This window comes from Nuphar pumila, chromosome 16, assembly GCF_984573655.1.
Source record: "Nuphar pumila chromosome 16, dmNupPumi1.hap1.1, whole genome shotgun sequence".
NCBI lineage: Eukaryota > Viridiplantae > Streptophyta > Magnoliopsida > Nymphaeales > Nymphaeaceae > Nuphar > Nuphar pumila.
Window position 1 is genome coordinate 51,071,007 of NC_143264.1, and position 26,668 is coordinate 51,097,674.

The 26,668-nt window shown below is 39.4% G+C and overlaps 1 protein-coding gene across 3 annotated transcripts in view; it reads right to left on the reverse strand.

Moving 5' to 3' along the window:
* The window catches only part of LOC149813238 (protein Dr1 homolog), a 108,528-nt gene that overhangs the window by 34,154 nt on the left and 47,706 nt on the right, over positions 1–26,668 (reverse strand). For 2 of the 3 annotated variants that reach the window (XM_089990747.1, XM_089990749.1), the window contains 2 exons: positions 16,663–16,752; positions 14,609–14,703 (listed from right to left, as the gene is read on the reverse strand). In XM_089990747.1, the coding sequence (XP_089846873.1) occupies positions 14,609–14,703; positions 16,663–16,752 (185 nt within the window). Of the gene's footprint in view, positions 1–14,608; positions 14,704–16,662; positions 16,753–16,887; positions 16,961–26,668 lie in introns of all 3 variants that reach the window. The other variant, XM_089990748.1, reaches the window with a different exon arrangement.

Below are 26,668 nucleotides of genomic sequence, written 5' to 3' on the forward strand. Positions count from 1 at the left end.
CTGCAATGCCAGAAGGGAGGTTGGGGGTCGGCAGGCGTAACCGAAACCCCGCGCCTCTCGGCGAGAGGGGGGGTTCGGCAATAAAAGGAAGGTGGAAGAGGGGGGTCTCACCCTCTTCCCTCGTCTCTCCCGTCTCCCTCTTCCCTCATCTCTCTCTCTCTGTCAGTGTGCGTGCGCCGGAGGCAGGGAGGTCGCCGGCGAACTTTGGCCACCAGCCACCACCGAAGGCCACGGCAGCAGTGAGGAGCGTCAGCCGCGGCCCTGCTTTCGCGATTGCCGTCGTTGATCGCCGGAAAAGCTTCAAGAAAATAGGTACGGTGCTTCTAACGAATTTGGGTGAGGGATCGAACATGGGTTCGATCCCGTGTGAGGGGTTTGAGGGGAGCCTCCAGGGAATGCTGTCGATGGAGGTATTCCCTATGTAAAAAAAAATATATACTGTGCATTGAGGGGTGACAGGCCCAGCCGAACTTCTTTCCAGAATTTTCACCAGATTTATCACCAAACAGATAAAATCATGAGAAATAGCCTCGCTGAGACATAGCCGATACCGATATTTGTGGCTGTGATAAATATAGCGAGAGAGTCTATGGTTGCTAGGGTAATGGACATCTGTTTTACCAAATTTCCTATGTACTTGCATACTTTTACCTTCCTAGAGCATGAAATTTCTAAGATAGTTAAATGAGATTTGGGAGGTGAATCAAATTCTGTCTGGTCACACATGATCTAGTGATTCACTAGAGAATGAATCAGTCCAGTTGCTTGTCTAATATCCAAATTTGTTGAAAACATAAATAGGTGGTTGCATGGTCAATTTAGTGGTATTTTTTTTTACCATTTCTTAAAGGACAGTTGATGCAATTAGATAATTCAGAATATGCCATGTATAGAGGCAGCTATTTTGAGAAGAGAAAAAAATGAAACACCGAAAACTCAGTAACTCTTGGGAATTAGAGGAAATTGGCCTTAATATGGATGCACCACATGCCTGATGATTATACCTGCAGTGATGATATGCACATAAAATTCTTGACTATTTAAAAGTTATTTTTCATGTTATTCAAAAAAAAAAAAAATTTATGGTCATACTAAATTTCTAGATAAGTGGTTTAGGTTGTGTAGGCTAACGTGGTATAGCTTGTTTCTTGTGATGGATCAAACTTGGAGCATTTTAACAACATAGAATTCCTTGTTTGTTTTAGAGTGCTTGTGCTGGTCATCCACGTAGACTGATGTTTTAAAAAAAAAAATGTGCATGATAGCATGTTTTCAGCTGTACACTTATTATCAATTGTGGTTGCTTGTGTGTCTAGCCTTGTATGTTCATTTCATTTTTTTTTTAGGGGAAGTCTTGTATATTCATGAAAAATGCTTATATGTGATATTTCTGCATGTGTTGCTTTCATGAGCACGTAATTGCAATAGAAATATAAAAAAATTAATGTAACATGTTTGTTTTAAACTCACTTCATGGATCTTTATTTCATTTGCACTCTCTTTATGGGTTTTCACAAGTCATTGATACCAGTCTTACGCTAAATTGTCAAGAGTTTTCTCTAGAACTTATAAATAAGTGGTTTTCTTGAAAAAAAAAAAACTCAAAAGAGCTTTCATCAGAACATGCTTGAATCTAGTTGATAGCATGCTATAGGCAAGAACTGTCTTAGGACCTTGGGATTTGGAATGGGGAGCAATCTTCTTTATGTAGAAGTGCAACTGTGATCTCCGAATTAGTTTCGGTCAAGTTTGGATGTGTAGGTATTCACACCCAAGTTTGAGCAATAACCAACTTGATTCGTTCCTGATGTGGGCATGGTAATTTCAATATGTCATTATTAATTATAATGAAAGTATGCATTCGGCTTCAGTAAATTCAGGAAGGATTAGAGCATTCCTGGCTCTTTAAGTTCTGGAAAGAAGTTGTTGAGTGGTAAATTCTAATATCTATCCAAAATTAACTGTACATGGTATTGGGTAATCAAATGCATATTGTACTACATTTCTCTTGTATTCAAAACCCTGCTATGATGTATGTCTTATTGTTTCAAATGTATGAATGAACCTGTACGCTTGATTATTGTGTGAAACGGTACTTGTACACTCACACACTCAAAAGGAGACATGGATTCGGTTAATGCCCATATGTGATGTAGGTAACACACACATATTGAAAATGCATATGAATGAATTATGACATGCATATGTTTGGGTTTATGATTGCATAAGTGCACATGCTTTTGGCACTTTGGCCTAGTGTTATGAATGAAACACTAATTTGGTTTTATTATGTGATGCACCGATGGCCTAATTGGACCATCATCGGCCTGGAGAGCCGTGGGGTTGGTTTTCTTTTATTTATGTTTTTAAATACATCACTTAAACCACATAAGATGGTTTGGCACATTACTACACTGTTCTAATGGTTGATACGGGCTGGAGTCCCGAATGGGTCCCTGCAAGAGAGGATGCGGGGTTTTCACTTTACTTTTGCATATGTGTTGCAACCTTAAAGAAATGAACTTCAAATAAAAATAATGAATAAGAACAGTGTAATATACATTCTGGGATATCTCATCTGGAGTATGAGAATCTTAGATATCCGGTCTTGGGGAGACTGTGAGGATACAAAAACTCCGTGTGCGTTGTTGCCCCTGAACCCGATATTGAGGTTCTTCTCCTGGCCACGGTTTTAGGGAGAGCCTGCCACTTTACCCGAGAGTGGCGTGTTAGTCACAGCTGTGAGTTTATGGTACCAAGGAAGTGGCACTTGTGGGCATGGGGTGTCCCTTGTGTCCCCGACATTAGATGTGGAGGTCTAATGTTCCGATGAATGGTGTTGTTTCCTGATATCGGTCGAGGGCTAAGTTGGAACCCAGTAATAAAATACAAATTGTTTGTTAAGCTACCTTGGGAACCTACTTGACCTCGGGGTTTGTACCCGTTTGGTGTATCCGCGGGCCACGGTAATTAAAAAGAGGAACTTAAAGGTGTGTGCATTTAATAGGGCATGCATATGGAAAGATGAAACTTAAATGAAAGATAACAGAAGAAATCATGCATTTTTCTGTTATGCATTAGATCATGCATGTTTGAATCATTCTTGATATCATGACATGATTTGGTATTAGCATATGATTTACTTCTTGAAATCATGCTGCAAGGTTTAATTATTTAGTTCCTGATATATGTACTGATTTACTATTCTTGACCGGTGAGCACATGCAATTATTGATAGTTATGGATATTTAAATGTTGCAAATTTTATATCTGTACTCACTCAAATCACTGCATAAAATCTTATCCATGTTCTTTCTCTCACCTGTTTTCTTTAGAAGTAGCTGTGCTCAGAATTTCGGTTCTGACACCCTACTTTGTTGGTTTTTCACAGGTAATGGTGAACAGTGAAGTTGGACATGCATCTGGGGATGGATGAGTTCATACTTGGATTATCAGCTTCAGTAGAGGATATAGTGGCTCTTTCTTTTGTCTTTTAGTTCTTTTAATTTCTGCAATTGTTACTTTACTTTCAGTTGAAGAAAACCTTGTCTTTGAAATTTTCTTACTCATTAATAAAAGAGTTTTAGTTGGTTGATATGGATGATAATTGCAACTTCGTTTGTAGTGGATGGGCTATCCAACTGAAATTGGAACTGTGAGGACCCCAGGTCTCTGGGAAGGTTTCCGCAACTCTTAGAAAAAAAAAATATTCCGCATTTTTAAAGGGTATGGATTGGGGCCGTTACATCGTACCTATTCAAATGTACAATCACGATAGAAAGGGGTCAATCCATAGTGAGGGTAGAGACATCACTCTTTGTGAGAAATCAGATATGGGAGTCACCTTACTATCGTAGCAAGAGATGGAGAGAGAGGTAAGAGGGAAGAGAGAAAAAAATGTTGGGCGGCAATGATATCTTCTCCCCTTTCCATTGATATTTATATGTTGTACGAGTGGTACAATACAGTACAATAGTACAATACAGTACAGTATGCTGTACAATACAGTACAATAGTACAATACAGTACAGTATGCTGTACAATACAGTACAGTAGTACAATACAGTACAGTATGCTGTACAAGTGGTACAATACAGTACAGAAATATATTCATTTACATATACATATTTAACAGCCTCCCTCAAGTTGAGGATGATCTTCAATCATGCTCAACTTGCCCTTAAGTAACCAAAATTGATGACTAACCAATCATTTGGTGAAGATGTCTGCTACTTGGTCTTCTGATCTGACATACGAAGCCTCAATTTCTTCTGTTTCAATCTTTTGTCTAACAAAATGCTGATCAATCTCAATGTGCTTCGTGCGACAATGATGAATAGGGTTAAAAGAAATATTAATGGCACTTTGATTATCACATAAAAGCAGAGAGGAAGAAATAGGTTCATTCAACTCTTGAAGAAGATGCCGTACCCAAGTGACATCAGCTGTCCCTGCTGCCATTGCCCTGTACTCTGCCTCAGTGCTGGATTTAGCAATGGCCTTTTGTTTCTTACTACTCCAAGTGACAATATTTGGGCCAATAAAAACACAATATCCTGAAACCGACCTACGCTCATCAGGGTCCCCACCCCAATCTGCATCACAATATGTAAGTAAACGGTGTCCTGTAGTGAAGCTTTCATCTTTGTGATAGAGCAATCCATCTCCAATAGTCCCTTTCAGATATCTGAGAATACGCTTAATACATTCCATATGACAATCAGTGGGAGCATGCATAAACTGAGATGCTTGATTTACAGCATAAGCAATGTCAGGTCTTGTAAATGTAAGATATTGCAACATACCAACAATGCGGCGATATAAAGTGGAATCATGATATAATTGGCCTTCTTTTGCACTAAACTTATGATTTAAGACAGATGGGGTGCTGAGAGGTTTACAATTAATCATACCAGTGGTGTGAAGAATGTCAAGAGTATACTTGTGTTGACTTAGAGTGAGTCGATCATCTTGTCTATCGACTTCAACTCCCAAGAAGTATCGCAATGGGCCTAAGTCCTTCATCTTGAATTTGGCCATGAGTAAAGACTTGACCAAGGCAATATGTGCATCATCACTCCCAGTGATAATGATGTCATCAACATATATAAGAACCCAAGTAGTAACATGATCATTCTTATACATAAATAAAGAATGATCAAGTATACTCTTAGAAAAGCCATGCTGCTGAATTTCCATGGAGAAACTCTCAAACCAAGACCGAGATGCCTGTTTTAAACCATAAAGAGACCTTCTCAATTTACAAACCCATGTAGCTGCATCATGTTCACTATATCCAGGAGGTTGCTCCATATACACCTCTTCCTTCAAGTCCCCATGTAGGAACGCATTCTTGACATCCAACTGGCTAAGAGACCAACCATGCTGAAGTGCCAAAGTGAGGATCACACGAATGGTGCCAATTTTGACAACAGGGCTAAAAGTTTCCTCATAATCTTGCCCATATTGTTGTGTGAATCCGCGTGCAACAAGGCGAGCTTTATATCTTTCAATGCTACCATCTGGTTTACGCTTGATCTTGTAAACCCATTTGGAACCAACAACATTTCTATCAACAGGTCGAGGAACAATATCCCATGTATGACATTCATGAAGTGCTGCCATTTCTTCGTTCATAGCTTCAACCCAAGCTCGAGAATGGGCTGCCTGATGGAAAGTAGACGGCTCTTTCTCTTTGGCCACATTGGTTAGAAACAACTGAAAGTCAAGAGAAAAATTGTTGTAACTAACCCAACGATGGATAGGATGCCTTTCACGTGTGGATCGTCGAAGAGGGGGAGCCTCGTGAGATGGAGTTGAAGGGGCTCCTCGACGGGCATAAACAAAACCTGAAAACCGTGAAGGTGCATCCTGGATGATGGAGTTGTCTGCTTCAAACTGAATTGGTTCATCAACAACAGGATCTCTGATAGAGTCATATAGCAAAGTATCACAAAGCCATGGATCATAAGTAGTTTGCTCATATACCTGAGAAGTATCACAAGTGCTGAAATGGTCATCATCAAAAACAACATTTCTAGACACCTTAATCTTACCCAAAATAGGATTATAACATCTATATCCTTTATACCCATCGGCATATCCCAGAAATCTGCACTGAACTGCTCTGTCCTGAAACTTGTTACGTAAAGAATGATCCACATGGACATAACAAATGCATCCGAAAGCATGCAAATCATCATAAGAAGGGTGAGAACCGTGAAGCAAATAATGAGACTGATCTCCTAATAATTCCATAGGCAACTTGTTAATGATATGCACTGCAGTGTGAAAGGCCTCAGTCCAAAGAGAGAAAGAAATATCAATATTGTGCATCATACTTAACGCGGTTTCAACAATATGCCGATGCTTACGTTCTGCTACTCCATTCTGTTGTGGAGTGTAAGGACAAGAGGAGTTACGTGTGATGCCATGGTCCTTTAAATATTCACTAAAATCATGAGATATGTATTCTCCACCACCATCACACTGGAAATAAGTGATATTTGAATTGAAAAGGTTCTGAACAAGAGCATGGAATTGTTTGAAAAGTTTGAACACTTCAGATTTAGATTTCATAAAGTAAATCCAAGTGTAACGAGTGAAAGAGTCAAGAAATAACACATAATAACGAGAGCCAGATAGAGATGAAACAGGAGCTGGGCCCCAAACATCAGAGTGAATAATTTCAAATGGCTTGGAAGCTCTGATACCATGTGAGAAATCAGATGTGGGAGTCACCTTACTATCGTAGCAAGAGATAGAGAGAGAGGTAAGAGGGAAGAGAGAAAAAAAATGTTGGGCGGCAATGATATCTTCTCCCCTTTTCATTGATATTTATATGTTGTACGAGTGGTACAATACAGTACAATAGTACAATACAGTACAGTATGCTGTACAATACAGTACAATAGTACAATACAGTACAGTATGCTGTACAATACAGTACAGTATGCTGTACAAGTGGTACAATACAGTACAGAAATATATTCATTTACATATACATATTTAACACTCTTGTGATCTTAAACACATGTCATTGCATGTTCGAGGTAGACATAGACCTCTCATCCTACTCATCGTAGTACGCAACGTACATGTTCAAAAGTACAACTACGATGAGAGGGGTACGGATCTCTCGCAGGAAATCCCAATACTTCTGCTTTACAGAAGTCTACAGTGAACTCATTCAGGTTCCAACTGATTGTGCTCGGGTCCTTTAGACAATCGCAAGCAATCTGCCTATTAGGCGAATATCAACATAACAGAATTTAGCTTAATGTGTTAATACACGCTTAGAGGTTACCTTTCGTCCTGCTCTTTGTAGTCCAAACATATCGTACGTGACTAAGGGTACAACTACAAGAGGAGGAACATGGATCCCTCGTAAGAGATCCAACAATACCTTCACGAAGGAAGGAAGGTGCTACAATCTTGGTTGAACTAGAAAGCCTAGAACTAGGTCTTGCATCAGAAGTGATGCAACACCGATCTAACGATGACCCAAGTACCTTGCTAAAATCCCCGCCCTACTCGTGCACAGGCTTCTAAACAAGGCTATCTGAGTCCACAGGCTTCGATTTGGGAGATCCGGCCGCTATCACTGCTTTACAAAGTTATACATCCTTGAAAGTAGGTTTGCACCTAAGACGATGTCTTTGGAGAACCGAAGTGCATAAGTGTGTGTCGTGGCTTGTAAGACAAGTGAAACGATATATACTATACACTCGAAGCTGCACTCAAGGAGTGCAAGCTGACAAGGGACAAACCCGTGCACAAACCAATACAATGGCAAATCGAGGGGCAAGACTCGATGGGCGAAGCTGCACCGCGAGGGTAGAACGCTAGAGCTACATACGAGGTATGAGATCATACCTCGATCATCGTAACGCAGCAGGCAACTTACGCAAGCAACTCGTGAGGTATGAGATCCTATACTGACTACGCAAGTGTAAAGGATGACTCACGAGGCATGGGGGTTGCACCTTGATAGATCGATAAGCTTAAGCAAGTAAAAGAGCCTACGACAAAGATAGAATACATGCACGAAGGGCAACAGCATGGTAAGGACGAACACATGCAAAAGGTAAGTGCAAGAGCAAGCACGACAGCACAGGAAAGTAAAGTACGGAGAGTAAAGCAGAAGCAAAGCCATGGCGCATAAAGCGCGGGGCAACAAGTAAATGCAGGAAGTAAAGTGCAAGAATGTAAAGGAGGACCAGAATTTGCATCCTGGAGAACAAAACAAACATAAGCAAGTAAATGTCAGGGCACAAAGCGCGGGGCAGCAGAAAAGTAAAGTGCGAGAAAGTAAAAAGGACAAGGATCGTGAAACCGCGTCCTTGAGTTAAAAGACATGAAATGTAAAGACAGGAATGAAAAGCCTGGGCACATATAGCGCGGCGGCGACAAAAAGGAAAGTGCAAGAAAGTAAAGAGGACAAGGATCGCGAAACCGCGTTCTTGAAGGTAAAGACATACGTATATATATTATACGTATACATATATCATCCTCTTTTACTTATCTTCCTTATTTTAGCATTTATCAGTTTATTGTCCTTTCACGCAAGAATCCCCTACCTTAAGGGGTTGCGGGTCCTCGTACGCATGCAGCGTAGGCAAGCAAGAGCTCAAGTCACAGAGGGCGAGCTAGATCCACCGTTCAACCTGGAGAGCTCGGATCGTTAATATATGCCATATTAGAAATGAGAAGCAAACGCAGCAAGGCCTCCTGCCTGCAGGAGGCAGATGCAGGAACTCTGCATCCTGCATACAAGGGTGCCAGAGGCAGGGGCCTCAGCCCTGTCTGGCAACAGCAGCAGAGGCAGGGAGCAGGAGCTCCCTGTCTGCTAGCATAAAGAAAGGCAGGGGAGGGAGCAAAGACTCCCTGCAACTCCTGCCGCAACAAGGCAGGGGGGAACACCCCCTGTCAGAACACAAGACAGGGGCGCAGCCCCCTGCCGGCAGCAAGAACAAGGCAAGGGGGCAAAGCCCCTTGCCGGAGAACAACGAAATGCAGGGGGAAAGCCCCTGCTCAAAAACAGGAAAGCAAGGGGGCTTCGCCCCCTGCCGGCAAAACACAGGAGGCAGGGGGACAGAACCCCCTGCCGAGAAGGAACAAGAGAGCAGGGGGGCTCCGCCCCCTGTTGGGACACAAATGCAGGGGGAGCTTCATCCCCTACAGGCAGGCACAAGGACAGGGGGACAGAGCCCCCTGCCGAGGAGCAACAGGCGAGCAGGGGGGGCTCCTCCCCCTGCCGGGACAACAACATAAGTCAGGGGGCGAAGCCCCCTGCCGAAAAACAAGAGCAACGACAGGGGGGCCTCGCCCCCTGCCGGCAGGCACAAGGACAGGGGGACAGAGCCCCCTGCCGAGACAGATAGAGGCAGGGGGTGGAGCCCCCTGCCGACAGACTCCCAAAAAGGAAGGCAGGGGAGGGGTTAACCCCCTGCCAACAAGAGGTGTCGACAGGGGCTCAGCCCCCCTGTCGACCAAACCAAACACAGAAGAGGAGAGGGGAGAAGAGGTTTATACCTCGAACGACCGCAGCAACGGGGGAGAAGCTGAGAGGAGACAGTGGCGATTGACGGCGAGTCGCCGGCGCTCGACGACTGCAGGGAGGATCGCCGGTCGTCGTCGGCTAATGATGCCGGCTGCGAGTCGTCGGCGGCTGAAGGGGAGACAGTAATGGTCGGCGGCTGGGGATCACCGACACTCGCTCAGAGGGTGGGAGGCGATGAGGAGAGAAGAGAAGCCGAGGATAGGGCGTCGTCAGAACACGAAGGTTGTCGGCGGCTTCTGCCGCAACCGGGACAAGGGTGGTGGTCGGCGCAGTCGACAGCAGACAGGGGGAGTCCTGGAGCGAAGCTCGGAGGCACGATCGGCAGTTGCTCTGGTCGTTGGTGGCCCCAGGGGAAGCGACGGAAGCGAAGAGGTGGTGGTGTGCTCGAAGGTCGTCGGCGTTGATCGGCAGGTCGTCGGAGGTCACCGCCCTCACAGCAAAAAGAGAGGGAAGAACGTGGTCGTCGGCGGGGGATCGTTGGAGCTTGCGTCGTCGGGAAGCCAGCCGGACAGAGAGGTGGCCGGACGGAGCTGCTCGTCGGCGTCTCCGATCGTCGGCGGCAGCGCGAGAGAGACGACGCAGATGAGAGAGAAGGGGCGAGGGTTTTGAACCCTCGCCCGAGACGCCTGCATCTTTTAAAAGACGCAGGTTCTCGAGGATTCGAGAACCCGGGTTCGGGTTGGGCTCGGGTCCGATTCGGACCCGGATCCGGGCCCGACAAAGCGGCCCAGACCCCGACACGTGTCTGACACGTGCAGGGCACGTGTCTGACACGAGTCGGACACGATTTTTTTTTCCACGGGCGTTACACTATCAGAACCCAGAAATCAGTCACAAGGCTTACAGTCTCCAGCCAGCTAGTCAGGATATCATTGAGCATATGTGCATGTAAAACAGTTTTAAGAAAACGAGTAAGAACCAAAGTATTTTGTACAAATTCTTCTAAAAATCCAAACAATAAAAGAAATAACATAAACAAATTCATGCATGAATTTCAGAGAAATACCACAAGCAATAACTTACCACAATCAACTTATCATTCAAGCATTTAACGAAATATCATGCAGAAACTAATATCAAGAGAAACACAATAAGCATGAATGCATGAACTAATGTTGAACAGTAAAAATGCATGATTCAATGCACATGCATGAATAACTTATTAAGTTATTTATTAGAGTTGTTTTTGCGTGCATGTCCCTATTAAATGCACACAAGTTTAATTTTTATTTTTTCTTAAACTCGCGGATACTCAAAACGAGCACAATTTTCCGAAATCCAAGTTAGGTTCTTAGTTGTAGCTTAACACACAATTTGTATTTTATTACTTATTCCTCGACTGATATCAAGAATCAACACCATCTATCGAAACGTTAGAAATCATCATCTAATGTTGAGACATCAGGAAAATCAACATCTATTGAAGCCACTTTCTTAGTATATCAATAACTACAGCGGAGTCAACAACAACACCCACAGGCAAAATGGTTGATTCTCCCTAAAACCGTGGTCGGGAGGTGAACCACCATATCAAGTTCAGGAGCACAATCGTACATGGAGTTTTAGTATCCTCACGATCCCCGAAGACCGTCATCCAAAATTTTTACACTGTAGAAGGGACATCAAAGAAGAAATTAATTACATTGTTTGGTCTCTTTTACCTTTTCAAATAATTTCAAGTTCTTTACACAAGAATTGTTTTACAAATCAACATGCAAAGCCAATTTCAGGCTCTAGCCCACACAATTTAACAGTGTAATTAATTTTGGAAAACTATTAAATTTTCGAAAATAAATTTTGTAATACATAAATAAAATCAACAAGTGGAGCAACACATGCTCCTGGTTCACATCTAACCAGCAACACACTTCAAAAGTGATTTATGCATCCTTGCAAAATTTCAGTGAACATGCAACACACTCATTGTTTCAAAACATGTTCACAATGTACGTTCAAACACATAAAATGAATGCACATGAAGTCAAATGCATACGCATGCGAACAGATGCTTGCAAAACTCATATCATGATCAATTCCATGCATAAATAACAAAACATACATACGATCACAATTATGCAAACATCGAATAGATTTTAGATTCATGCGTATGATATGCACAACTGCAAGTCATTCAAATCAAAATCATGTTTATGTATCATTTAAGAAAGAATTCATACATCAATCTTAAGCATGTACATGAACAAATTCATGTATTAAATCAACTATGCAGAAATTTCTTTCGAGCCAATTAGGGCTGATCCATGTACATGGGTTGACCAATGCTAAAAGATACACATTTTCAGCATGCTGGCTGATCCATGTACATGATCGTAATCGTAATCGTAATCATGTACATGGGTCGGCCAGACCACCATAAACTATATGTATAACATGTACAACATGTTGGCTGCACATCAGATAAAGCTGAAACATATAGTTATTTACAAATGCATGAGCATGTATTTCGACTAATATAAAACAAAATAATGCATTCAGATGCATGAGCATTCTACTGGCAGATCTAAATCACAAATCAAAACAAAACACATATTCGGCAGAACTGGACCAGACCTGCCTAATGATTACACTCGGCAGATCTTATCCACATCAGTGCACCCAAACTTGGCGAATCTGATCAGATTTACGCACTTATGAAACTCGGCAAATCGGATCAGATTTGTATACATATAAAACTCGACAAGTCTAATCAGATTTGCATAGATAAGAAACTTGGAAAGTCTGATCATATTTGCACAATAATGAAACTTGGCAAGTCTGATCATATTTGCATACTTAAGGAATTCAGCAGGTCTGATCAGATTTGCGTATAAATGAAGCTCGGGAGATCTGATCAGACTAAGAAAAATCAGCAAATTTGAACACACACACACACACACACACACACACACACACACACACATATATATATATATATATATATATATATATATATATATATATATATATATATATATATATATATTAGGTATGCACAAGATTTCAACAAATCTGAACTACATTAAATTTTCAAAAACATTGCTAAAACAAAATTCATCACATAAGGGTCGTATGCACATGTTCAGCTGTAAGATTTAAAAAAAAAAAGTCGACAGGACTATATATATATATATATATATATATATATATATATATATATATATATATATATATATTCAGCATGTAAGACCATTGAAGAAAATCGACATGTATATTTAGCTACATGAACATCAAAATCGACAATCCAAAATCCCATGCATATTTTTAGATAATCAACAACAACAAGACCAACCAAATCTATAGCATGAACATATTTTTGATGTATGAACCATGAACTCGGTAATATGCATGTACAACAATCAATACAGTCGATGGGTTTGAATATATATATATATATATATGTTTTCAAACACATGGAATAGGAAAAATGGCATTTATGTGAACGAATATATAAAATCGACAATACACACACACACACACACACACACACACACACACACACATATATATATATATATATATATATTGTTTTGAAATCAGATTTCCCTTTTCCCCTCTAATACCTGTACATTAATCGATTTAAACATATTTCTTCCCGTAAGAACTTAGAGAGAGACCCGTACCTTGATCGAAATTCAGAAAAAAGACCAAAAAATCGAGGGATGTTTGAAGAAAAACTGGTTTTTTCTTCTTCTCCTTATTTTCTTTCTTCCTTCTCTTTTCTCTCTTTCTTTCTTTTTTTCTCTCCTCACACAATTTTGGGGTTTTCCCTTTTTTCTCTATCTCACTCTCTCTCTCTAGAACACGAGTTCTAGAGGGAGAGACCAACATCCTTTTATAATTTGTTTTAATATTTTATTTTTATTTTTTTTCTAAGTTGATCTAATCTAGAAGTGGGTGACGTCCCCTCTAGAAGACCTTAATTAAGTAGAGTTCTACTTCGTGTAGAACTCTACACTACCTTCTATATTATCCCTTTAATTAATTATTTTATTTAATAATCTAGAGAATATTCCAGAGGGTGTCACCCCCCTCTGGAAGATCTCTATGGGGTAGAGTTCTACCCCAGGTAGAACTCAATCTCATCCTCCTTTAATTTAAAGTTGATTTTAAAGTTTTAAATTGGCCATGGATGAATTTCGGATCGAGCATATGGATCCTAGTTGGACTTGATCCTAGTCAATATGGATCCTAGATTGGGTCCAGATCCATATTAACTTGGATCAAACGAAACGGATCCAGTCTAATCCAATCCAGAAAAAAGTCAAAAATAGAGGCAGGTCATTTTTTAAAAATACAATTTTCGGGAAAAAACAAGCCACCAACGCGATCAGTATTCCGAGGCACATCAAGCGGTGTACAAACCTAAATTTCACCTCCGAATTTCGCCTAAATTTAACATGAATTTCGCTCAATTTTCCCTCGAATATAAAGGTTAAAAATGAAAATTTTCTCAAATCATAATTGGCTCAACTAGGTCTTGTCAGTGGGCTCTGGGCCTCGCCCAAACCCAGCTAACGTCACCTATAAAATCAACTATTTTCCCATGATTTTATAAATTGAATTAACTATATAATTTAAAAATGATATTTATCGCTTTTAAAAAGCATGGAAAAATACACGATATTACACTTAAGCATCACGTGTCATAAGTGAGAGAGATTTTGGCCCGTCACAATTGCTTAGGCACTAGCATGCTGCATTAGTTGGCAATGACACAAACAAATGAAAAATATCACTGCCCAAAAGTATGGGATTGCCAACTTGTATCCAAAAAAAGCCTCAATCCTGATCCACAAGGGGTGCCAGGAAGGGAAGGGTTACACACACACACACGCACACACGGGGGGGGGGAGAGAGAGAGAGAGAGCATATTACCATGATATTCCGTTATTACTCCCATTTCCATTACCACCATGTATGGTTTTTAAAGGATTATAGCACAAAAACCAACTATATATACATATAGAATTCTCTCCTAGTAGGATAGCCTTGAGATAGTCCATAAACATGAATAATAAATTACACCAGAAGTTGTCTAGAACTAACCTCTAATGCTTTGAGAACATGTTCAGGTGCAATTGTTCTTTTTTCCTCCTTACTACATACTTCATTAGATTCAGAGGAGATGAGGTTGATGAACTCTGCATAACAAGAAATATCAAAAAATGTGTTTTAGCTCCAGTGGGGACTAGTTTACAAGCTGTGATAAAGAACATAATTTTTGCATAAAATAAATATCCTATGACTTAAATCAGAACATACAGAATCTTTACATGATCTCCTGATCATGAAAAAATGAGATTTACTAAGTATAGCAAGCAGCACACTGATAAAATGCACAACTCCTAAAACCATGGTTACCTAAAAAATATCCTGAATAATTATCCATTTTCCTCTCCAGCTTTCAAGGCAAATGAAAATAGCAAAAGGAGAAAAAGAAAGTTGTCGACAACTTACAAAAAGAAAAAGCTTGGCAAGATCAAGGAGACATTCAATAAAAAATAAACATATTAAAGAAGAATGATTGTCCAAGTTTGCATGAGTTAATCATAGACCATTCTGCAACTCTGATTTGGATAAACCAAAGGATGCACAAAAACAAAAAGTGGCATCCAGCCATAAGGTTAAAATGGTATGACAGGATCGCCTCCTGTACATTAGTGAAGCATATCCAATTTATTTATTATACCACTGCAATCTAAACCATTATATCTTACTTTCATTGGATAATCAAGCTGGAGTTAGGCAGTCCTTGTCAGTACAAGCAATTAAGATTTATGTTACAAATTGTTTGGGCAAGGAAACCACTCGGGGGGTCTATTGGCTACATACTATCAGCTCCCAGCACACCCAACTTGGCCAAGTTCTTGACCGCATAATTATGTCTTATGAGACCAACAACAGCCAACAGTTGACCCTTATCAAAACTATTAATTTCTTAATCAAGTGTGGATGAAAGTTGGAAGGCTGTCTTTTTTAGTGCTGATGCATTTGCATATCTAGAGGATTCAATAATTACTTATTATGTCAGGAATCTCTTGTATAATTTCTTTCCACAATGTCCCTTCTTGATCTTCGCTTTTCTAATGAATGCTTCATCCAGCTGCGATGAAGCAAAACCAGAATGATCCCGAGTCACGAATCCAATTGTCCATACCTTTGTGTGCAAGCTAAATATCAAAACTTAAATCCAGTTGCACGGAGGAGGTATACATTTAGCAGTGTGAAGCCTCTTATGCAGTCACGATTTGCTCCTCTCATGATAGGAACGATCTTTCTCTAACTGCATTCAACATATCAATCACGATCACATTTTCTATTTTGAACTCATTGAAAAACTGCAAAACCAATTTATTCCTCTTTCCCATAATCACAGTGAGCTGAAAGGAAACAAACCAAGTTGAAATATCCGGCCTCATCCCCAATGATTCAACTGTTCCATAATGTCTCCCTTCAGAAATTATTTTTTCTCAAAATGTTGAACCACTCATCTCCCAATTCTGGATGCCATTCTACACTGCGAAAATAGGTGAGTAGATGATTCAGCATTCTTCCTACATAGGAACAGTCAGGCTATGTTGCATGGACTCACCTAAGCACCTCCATTCATGGAAGGCTTACAACTATTAAATCACAGCAGCACTACGACTCACACAATTGTAATTTATGCAACAATTTTAGGGCCTTACAAGGCAAACAAATCTCCTGTATCAAGGTAATGCTTCTTAAGTTTATAGAAGGACAAGGAAAACAAAGAGAGAGCACTTGAGGAAACCATTAAAAATGTTATAAGACCAATTTTCTGCTTTTAAACATCTATAATGTTTGTAATGTAACAAAAGATTTCAAGTTCTAAGTTGTTAGGTAAAAGAGAAAAGGCAAATTAAAACTTCAAAATACCAGGTCTCTCCATGAATTAAATAGTTTCACCAAAACACATTGAGAAAATGAAATAACATTTGAAATTAAATTCAAAGAAACAAGTCTCAACCAGCTGAAGTTGATAAAACCTCATCATTTATGTGAAAAAAAAATGCATTAACACAAGTAAAAAAAAACAGTACATTCTTCTCTAGTCATTTGGTCATCATTAATCTCACCTACGCAACACTCGACAAGAAGATCCTGTGCATCTCTCGCAACACGAACATCTGGTGGCAACATCTCCTTTATTATCTTAAACATAGTTGCTGAAAGTAAGAATAATCCCAACATTAAGGTTAACTACTTGAAAATTTCATCAATTTCCATGCCATCACTAAGAAGAAATTAAATAATCCTGCAAGCAGAAATTGTAAACTATGAAACAAAAGATGTTGAAGTACTAATGCTTGCTCCATGGAGAATTAGAATTGCCACTTTATAGTTATTGCATGGTGGCCATCAACTTGGCCGCACCTAAAGATGCATTACGGAAAAGCAAACATAAGTACCATAAATAAGATTTACTTTCATCATAGCAAACAATGACTCCAGGACAAAGGATAATTAACTGTCTGACCTTTTATAATGAAACAAAATGGAGCACATATATACAAAGTAGTAATCTAGAAACCAATTTAATATAGAATACTGAGAGGCATATGGTTACAATAATTCCTGAGAAAGAAAAGATATTCAGAAGTTTGCAATGGAATTTTGGTTTTATTTGGGAACAAAGAAACTCTAGGATGTTATGCTGGGTTTTGCTACAAAAGTTGCCAGTGGTCCATAGCATGATTTTACTTATTTATGTTCCACCATGTTCTGAATAGCCCATGTCTGGTTCATTCTATCGGCACTCTATTCTTCTATTTAGTCCCTTTCATGTTTTTTATTCCATGTTGTGGGTGAACTAGGAATACAAATGAGATTCCCAACTAGAAGGGAGCAATATCCCATGAATTATACACTTGCAACCCTACAAATAAGTATTTTGTTTGATATCTAATCTGTATGTAATGATCTCAACAAATTCAGCTTATTATTTCCTTTTCCTGTTGAAGAAAGAGCTATTTTCTTTAGGTTAAAATAATCTTCTTTTCACATTCACATGCACATCCAATAAAGGTTCACAATAAGCACCAGAGCATAAATGTGTATAAACACACGGATCCGTACAAACATGTACATAATAATCTAATATGTATTTCCCAGGCAACTTTCTTGAAGCTCACAGAACACACATACACATGCGGGCGCATGCATACACACATACATGAACACAAACACATGCACATACACACACATGTGCATGCACACACACACACACGGAGTCTAGAGAATATAAATTAAAATAAATGCATGTGTGTAAGCTTTATATCAATGATAAAAGATTCGGCTTAAGCAAGACGCTTGGTTGATGCATCCTTCAAACATTGTCCTAACCTCGAATTTCATCAAATCACTAAAATTTTCTTATTTTTTAAATGCAAAAGAATGAATAAGAAAAAGTATAAACATAGCAACAACACGGTTTGGTGACAGTTTTGCTATTAGAATTTCCAAGGAAATTAAAGTACTATCAACCTCCTGGTTCATTGTTCTTCTATTTGGATGTCATACATCTGTTCTCTATTCACAATGGGATCTCATTTGTGAATAATCAAAAGCCGTCCACCTGGCTATCCATAACAATTTGAATTTTGGGAGCAAACAAGCAGGAGAACTACCCTCTAAACATTGGACTAACTAGGATTTTGAGGGTCATTTTACATCTTCTGAAAACAGCATTCAACTCCTTAATATTTACAAACCTTCCAAATTTCAAATCTAGTTAGCAGCTAACAAATCAAAATTTATCCTCCCTAATATATCAAAAAAAAAAATCCAAACCATTAGGGTTTGTATAGGTGTCGTATTGACCCGGGAAAGGGGAAACAGTGAAACTATAACTCTATAAGCGACAATACCTATTGGCAATTATCCCGGTTGTAACTTGCAACAGACAAGAGAAGACTTGTTGACTAATATTATGGACATGTTTTCATTGTGGGTCAGAGCTTCATGGAATGGAGAGCTCCATCAATGGAAGGATTGTCCAACCCTTAAGAGTGCATTGACCTTAAGGAGAGAGGGTGGTTGCGTGGGGAAGTTCCTCGAAAGTCTTTGTTTACATTGTCAACATGGATCTGTGAAAGGTGGCATTTTTGTGGGAAAAGCATCACTTTCCATGATATAAAAAGAAGCCGTTTACTATCGGAAGGAAAAAGTAAACGACCATGCATGCAGCATGCCAAATTGATAACTATAACATAAATACTCAAAAGCTGCATCAATATGCCTGGGTTATCACAAACAAATGATACAGACTCTCTACTACAATGACTCGACCTACGGTGCCAAACATCAACATCACTATATGCTTTAGATAAAGCCAAAACCTAGGGCTTCTTCATCGAACTGTCTATGGCATAAAGTCTTTTCACGCTGTGATCCCTTAGCATAAATAGCCCTCGTTGACATGCCTTTCAAGAAAACATAATTAAGGTCAAGTAAGAAAGTGAAATTATTCTCATACACTGAAATGAGATTCCTACACATTCTGAATAGTATTTAGATCTTCAAAAAATTCAAGATTCATAGCACAAATGTAAGTAATATAATATATCATGCCATTACTAGTAATAATGGTGTTTTTACCTATATAAGGACAACATTGAAGAACAAATTTGAGTTACCTGTCACATAGTTTGCAGCTCCACTATCCATGAACAACTTTGTGGGCAATTTTAGTGTTAGACCTATGTCAAATAAGTGCGGGTGTGGGCATGGGTGTGGGTGCGAAGGGTGCGACAGCAGTTTCAAAAAACTTGGGAGTGGGGGTATATATATATATATATATATATATTTTGTGTGTGTGTGTGTGAATACGTATTTAAGTGTACATTATAGAGATAACTGTACTCCGTTAGGGTTAACTGATCCCAATTTTGGACAGAAATGGATCCCAGTGTAGTTGACTGCACCTGACACTGCAGAAGCCGTATCCAAGTGTCGAACTCACACGGACGCGGGTGCAATGCGGGTGCTTTGACCTTTTAGAAGAGTCCATGTTACATAGTGTTAAGACTCTACATGGAAGTACTCAGGACAGCAACATTATTCTTATGCTCAACTGTCTTAGTTAATTCTCATAGGTGGAATTAACATTTGAATTGTATGTTGTGTGCTGCGTGATCATGCATAATTTATACACGTTGTATGCATGATTTTGTGTGGAATGAGCATTAAAAAATCATGTTTGATTAATGTTTGGCGCGATCCTGCAGGGCACTTATTGATTTCAATTAAATAGAAAAATAAATAAGTGTTGACCCACTTGAATGTTTTAGCAAAATTCAGTTTTTACTAACAGGATTTTTTTTAGAAAATAGTTTTGAAGACAGAGGCTTTATGAATTTGTTGAAAATTTTGAAAGTGTTTTAGAAAAATTTTTTAAACACTTCCAAAACCTAATTAGAGCCTATAAATAATAGAGATTAGAGAGAAGGGGCGTCTCTCTCTCTCTCTCTCTCTCTCTCTCTCTCTCTCTCTCTCTCTCTCTCTCTCTCTCTCTCTCTCTCTCTTCTTTGTTTTCCCTCTTCTTCTTCCTTTCTTCCCCTTTTCCTCGCCGGCTTCTTCTTTTCTTGTCAGGAGGTGATGCGTGACGTGCGAACATCATGGAAGACCGCTCTGTTCTCCCCACTCCGTCGGAGGCGACCACAAGTACGTCTCTTCTCCCCCTTCTCTTTACATTCCTGCATGTAAAATAGGTTTCTGAATTGCTGAATGCATATAGTTTTTAGATATTGCATATAGAAACTTTTTGGTTTTCAGCATAGAGGTTAGTGTTCTATTTGATTTAGTTTTTTTATTAGTTTCCTAAAGAAAATACAAAAAAAAATCTATAAATAAAAAATCAGATATGCCATCATCGGCAGACCTGATCTGTCAATCCTGAGCAACACCAGCCCAAATCTGATCTGCCAGCGCAGATCCGTTCAGCAAAATAGATCAGGCCAACCGGAGTTGCCGAACCCTGATCCTATCAAATCAGACCAATTCAGTTTAGTTGTATACATTTTTTAGGTCTGATCTGCCCAGACCAATCTGCAGCTAGCCGATTCAGGTCTGCCTAGCTGCAGGCCGAAAAATTTATCGCTGGACCTGATCCAATTACAGCCAAGCAGGCCCGATCAGATCTGTCTTTAGATCTGATCGGTCCCCAGCCCTTCCAGCCGAATCTGCCATATCAGGCCGAGCCGATCTGAGCTAGAGATAGCTTTGATCTGTCAGATCTGATTGGATTAAGTCTAGTCCATATTTCTCTAATCTGCAGATCTGACCCGCTATTGATCAGCCTGTGTTTTCTGGTTTATTCAATTCAATCCAGCAGATTCAATCTGCGTTTTTTGTTGCAATCAGACCAGCTTACTATCTTTATTTTTTGATAAAGTTTGCTGCCCACAGTATCACAAGCCCAATCGGGTCAGACTCGGCTAACGTTAATCACAACCAGACTTGGTCTGATCCACGGCGTAACCAGCATGACAGCACGCAGATTGGGCCCAGATCACGTCAGAGTTATAGCCACTGTAAGTACTATTTGATTAACAGATCTACCAATCGAATAGCCTTTACAATCAGCGCAGATCGTTCTTTACAGATTATTTTTTTAGATTGCTGAACTGAATAAAAAGCGGGTGAGTAAGGATTGGATTCGGTCTGCACGCCAGGCCAGAACAGAATTGATAAAGTTGTTCGGATTCAAAAAAATAAATTAGAAGCATGGCTGGTTTTCATTTCTGCTTGCTAGATGAATCTCTTTAGTTCGTCTTGTTTTCTTTAAGGTTTCATTGAACTTTAGTCGAAAATTTGATTGCCTTTAGAATTAGTTATAATTAGAGTCTTGTATTTTTTTAGATTTAATCTTTACTTTTTGCAAACTAACATTGTCTAGATTAAGAAATCTAGTTGGTTTGTGTGTTTTGTGGTTTTTGTGTTTTGCAGGTGGGTTCACTCTTGTTGACGAAAGCGCGATAGCGAGGGATGTGCCCGTACGAACAAGGGAAGCTAAATCGCGAGCGAAAAAAAGCCCTGCAGATTTTCTCTTCTTTATTTTTATTTTTTAGGGCCACTGGCCAGTAATAATTTTTATTTTTGCTCGAACCTCTGTAATAGGGTAGCACATTTTATTTACATTTGATTCAAGGTAAAAAAGAGTGTTCTGTGTGGAGTACAAAAGTTATAAACACGTTCCCTGAGTTCGACCTGGACTTCACCACTAGTGTGAACCGGTAATTTAAGATTTGATACATGGTTTGCACAGACAATTTTTAATGAAAAATCTATTTTAAAATACTTTCAAGAAAAGTTGCATCACTGCGATTTAGAATTAGGAAATCTGCTTTGCTCAAGAAAAAAAAAGGGAGAATTAGAAGATTCACTACTAGCATGTCCATAATACTAACACATTCATATTTCCTCTTTGGTCCATATTAGGTGTTGCTGGAAAGCCTATGACCACCATTCCATGAAATCATCACCCACAGTCAGCAGCATTACTATAATGATTTGCAAAACCGAAATGGTTCTCACAAGCATTATTATACTTGTATTGTCCTTTGTTAGCAAAAGGAACTCTTCCTCTGCCTTGACTAGACATTAGTAGTGAAATAACACATCCTGACTGTTAGTCTTCTTCTCAAATAAGCTCTTGTGCTGAAGTAAACGAGGGTGCAATACAATAAAGGTAGGATAAAGAGGCCTAATCAAAATGCTCATGGCAAAGCTCCTAACCTTCTCTCCAACAGCACAGGGTAAAGTACTATAATTATTTGCAAAACCGAAATTGTTCTCACAAGCATTGTTATACCTGTATCATCCTTTGTTAGCAAAAGGAACTCTTCCAATGCCTTGATTGGACATTGTTAGTGAATAACACATCCTGACTGTTAGCCTTCGTTTCAAATAAGCTCTCGTGCTAAAGTAAATGATGCTGCAATACAACAAAGGTAGGATAAGGAGGCCTAAACAAAATGCTCATGGCAAAGCTCCTAACCATCTCTCCGACAGAGCAGGGTAAAATAATTTTTTTGTTTGAATTTGACACTGGCTATTGTATCTTAAGTAGTCAAAAACGCTAGTTTACACCTAAGTGCCAGTCCCTTAAAAGGCCTAGTCGACACCTAGGAAAGACTAGTCAACCTAGTTAGGACCAAAAATAGAGAAAATAAAAAATAATAATTACAAAAATTCTTAAAATAAATAAAAAAATATATTAAAAACAATTTATGAAGCTAAACAACTAAAACTAAAAAAGAACATATAATTCATGAACAAAGCTAAACAGTTAAAACACAATCATTTGTAACATTCAAATCCACCTAATCACATTTGCTTAGTTGCATCACCTAAAGACCCTCAAAAGAATATAAGTATTTAAAATTAAAAATAAAAAACTTGAAACCTTAAATGTTTCAAAATACATAACCAACACATGATTATAATGTTTTAAATATCAACAACAACAACAACAACTACGCCTTCATCCCAAAACAATTGGGGTCAGCGATATGAACCAAAAAAGAAATTCATTTTGGGTCTTCCACGTGAATCCTTTTCCTCCAATCATTTCTATCCAACGCCATGTCCTCGGTGAGGTTCAAAGCATTCATATCCTTTCCTATCATCTCCATCCAAGTCTTCCTAGGCCTACCCCGACCTCTTTTAACTAATATATTTTCCCATTTCTCCAACCTTCTAACTGGAGCATCATTAGGCCTTCGCCGAATATGTCCAAACCACCGTAAACGATTCTCTCGCATCTTATTTTCAATGGGTGCAACACCTACCTTCTTACGTATCTCTTCGTTCCGAATCTTATCTTTTATTGTATTTCCACACATCCATCTAAGCATCCGCATCTCAGCTACACTCATTTTTTGAATATGATGTCTCTTGGCAGCCCAACATTCCGTACCATATAGTAAAGCGGGTCTAATAGTCGTCCTATAAAACTTTCCCTTCAACCGCAATGGCATTCTATGATCGCACAGCACTCCAGTAGCACTTTTCCATTTCATCCACCCAACCTTTATCCTATGATTTACATCTCCATCAATTTCTCCATACTTTTGAATGATGGATCCCAAATATTTGAAATAATCATTCACCGGTATATCTTGCTCACCAAGCTTCACTACACTCCCATCACTACTTCGTTGCTTACTAAACCGACATTCCATATATTCAGTCTTACTCTTACTCAACTTAAAACCTCTAGCTTCCAATGTCTGTCTCCATAATTCTAACTTAGCATTAACCCCAGCTCTAGACTCATCAATCAAAACAATATCATCAGCAAACAACATACACCACGGTACATTTTCTTGAATTGATCTCGTAAGCTCATCCATCACTATCGCAAATAGGAAAGGGCTTAAAGCAGATCCTTGATGTAACCCAACCGTTATCGGAAAATTGGTTGACACCCCTCCACAAGTGCGGACATTGGTTACTACTCCTTCATACAAATCTTTAATTATACTAATGTACTTGAGAGAAACACCTTTCTTCATCATTGTCCACCAGAGAACGTCCCTAGGTACTCTATCGTATGCCTTCTCTAAATCAATAAAAACCATATGCAAATCTGTGTTCCTCTCTCTATATCTTTCAATAAGTTGTTTAAGAAGATGTATAGCTTCCATAGTTGATCTTCCAGGCATAAAACCAAATTGATTCTCCGATATCATGACAACCTTCCTCAACCTAGACTCAATCACCCTCTCCCAAAGTTTCATAGTATGACTCATGAGTTTTATACCACGATAGTTTGTGCAATCTTGTATATCACCCTTATTCTTATATAAAGGCACCAAAGTACTCTTCCTCCACTCATTAGGCATCTTATTTGTTCGCCAAATCAAGTTAAAAAGATTTGTCAACCATTCTAAACCTTTCTCTCCCAAGCATTTCCAAGCCTCGATAGGTATACCATCTGGGCCAACTGCCCTTCTTGATTTCATTTTCTTCAAAGCCTCTGCAATTTCTTTCTTTTGAATCTTGCGCATGAAGTCACGATTTATCTCATGAAAAGGAATGGAGAAGTCTCCAAGATCTTGAGCATGACTATCATTAAATAGCTTATCAAAATAATCTTTCCATCTCTCCTTAATCTCCTCATCTTTGACTAAAACCCTTTGTGTTTCATCTTTGATACATCTAACCATACCCAAATCCTTCAATTTCCTATCTCTCATCTTTGCAAGCCTATAAATATTCTTCTCGCCTTCTTTGGTATCCAACTTGTCATAAACCTCCTTATATACCTTAGCCCTCGCGTTTCGAACAACTTTTTTAGCTTCCTTCTTTGCTATCATATACTTCTCCAAATTCTCATTATCACGACTCTTACTTAGATTTCTATAACACTCTCTTTTAACCTTAATAGCTAATTTGACATCCTCATTCCACCATGATGTATCCTTACCTAGTGGTGCACCGCCTTTAGACTCACCCAATACCTCCTTAGCTACTTTTCTCATACCACCCGCTATCTTATTCCACATTGATTCTGAATCCTCCTCGAGACACCAATCAACTTCCTTAACTACCTGCTCTACAAACATTCCTTGTTTAGCTCCTTTCAGTGCCCACCACTTAATTCTAGGATCTATCCTATGTCTATCCCTTTTGCGGCATTGTCTAATTCTAAGATCTAAAATTAAGACTCTATGTTGTGTAGCTACACTTTCTCCTGGTATAACCTTACAATCGATGCAACAACCCCTATCTCTCTTTCTAAGTAGGAAAAAATCTATCTGACTCGTATTAACCCCACTTTTAAATGTTACTAGGTGAGACTCCCTCTTCCTAAACCAGGTGTTTGCTAAGATCATATCATAGGACAAACAAAAATCTAAAATCCTTTCTCCACTTTCATTTCTTTCTCCTATACCATAGCCTCCATGGATATTCTCAAATCCATCCCTACTAATGCCTACATGTCCATTAAGGTCACCGCCGATGAAAAGCTTTTCTCCATAAGATGTCTCTTGTACTACTCCATCTAAATCTTCCCAAAATTGATGCTTAATGGAATCATCTAAACCTACTTGAGGTGCATAAACACTAATAATATTAATAATATCCGTACCTAATACTAATTTAATAAGTAAAATTCTATCACCCTTCCTACGGACCTCAACTACATTATCTATAAACTGACGACTCATAACAATCCCTACTCCATTCCTATTCCTATTTATTCCTGTATACCAAATCTTATATCCCCAAGGTTCTATCACTTTAGCTTTCTCACCTACCCATTTGGTCTCTTGAAGACATAAAATATCAATCTTTCTCCTACACATAACATCTACTAACTCTACCAACTTACCATTTAAAGACCCTATGTTCCAAGTGGCTAACCTAATTTTATGGTCTTGGACTAACTTCTTTACCCCCACCCGTCCAACAAAGTGAGGGAACCCTTGCCTATTTGACACCACACCCGGGCACCGGTGTGACGCGTCGCTTCTGGGCGACGACCTAGCAACCCTTGCACATTTATCACTGCCTCCGGGCCTAGAGAGTACAGCGCGTCGCTCAGTAGGGAACGCCCCAACGAAATTCTCATATTGGTTCATTTTCATAGGATATGACAAAGTTTTTATGCTGGCTGTCACAGGCCTACCGCAACCCTCCTCCTTTATCCGGGCTTGGGACCGGCAGTGTATAACTACCAACCATGGTGCCTCCCCACCTAGGTACTTGCTACGCACCTAGGTGCTCCTAGATGGTAGACTTGTGCCTAGGTAGCCTAGGTAGCCTAGGAGTCCTAGGCAGGATTGTGACTACTAAGCTTGTATCATAGCCAGCTAATCATATATGTATCAGAATTGTTCACAGGAGATAAGAGGGAGAGAGAGAGAGAGGGAGCAATTCACGAAAGGTTGGGGCGGCACTTCAATGCTCGACCACCAAAACCCTAAGCATTATAAATTAGAAACATATACATATTACAATAATGCCATTACTGAAAACCTATTTAACATGTGTACATATAATATGGATCTGGATCTAGATCCAGATCCATACGCATATGCAATGTTGTATTCTAACACCCTCCCTCAAGTTGTA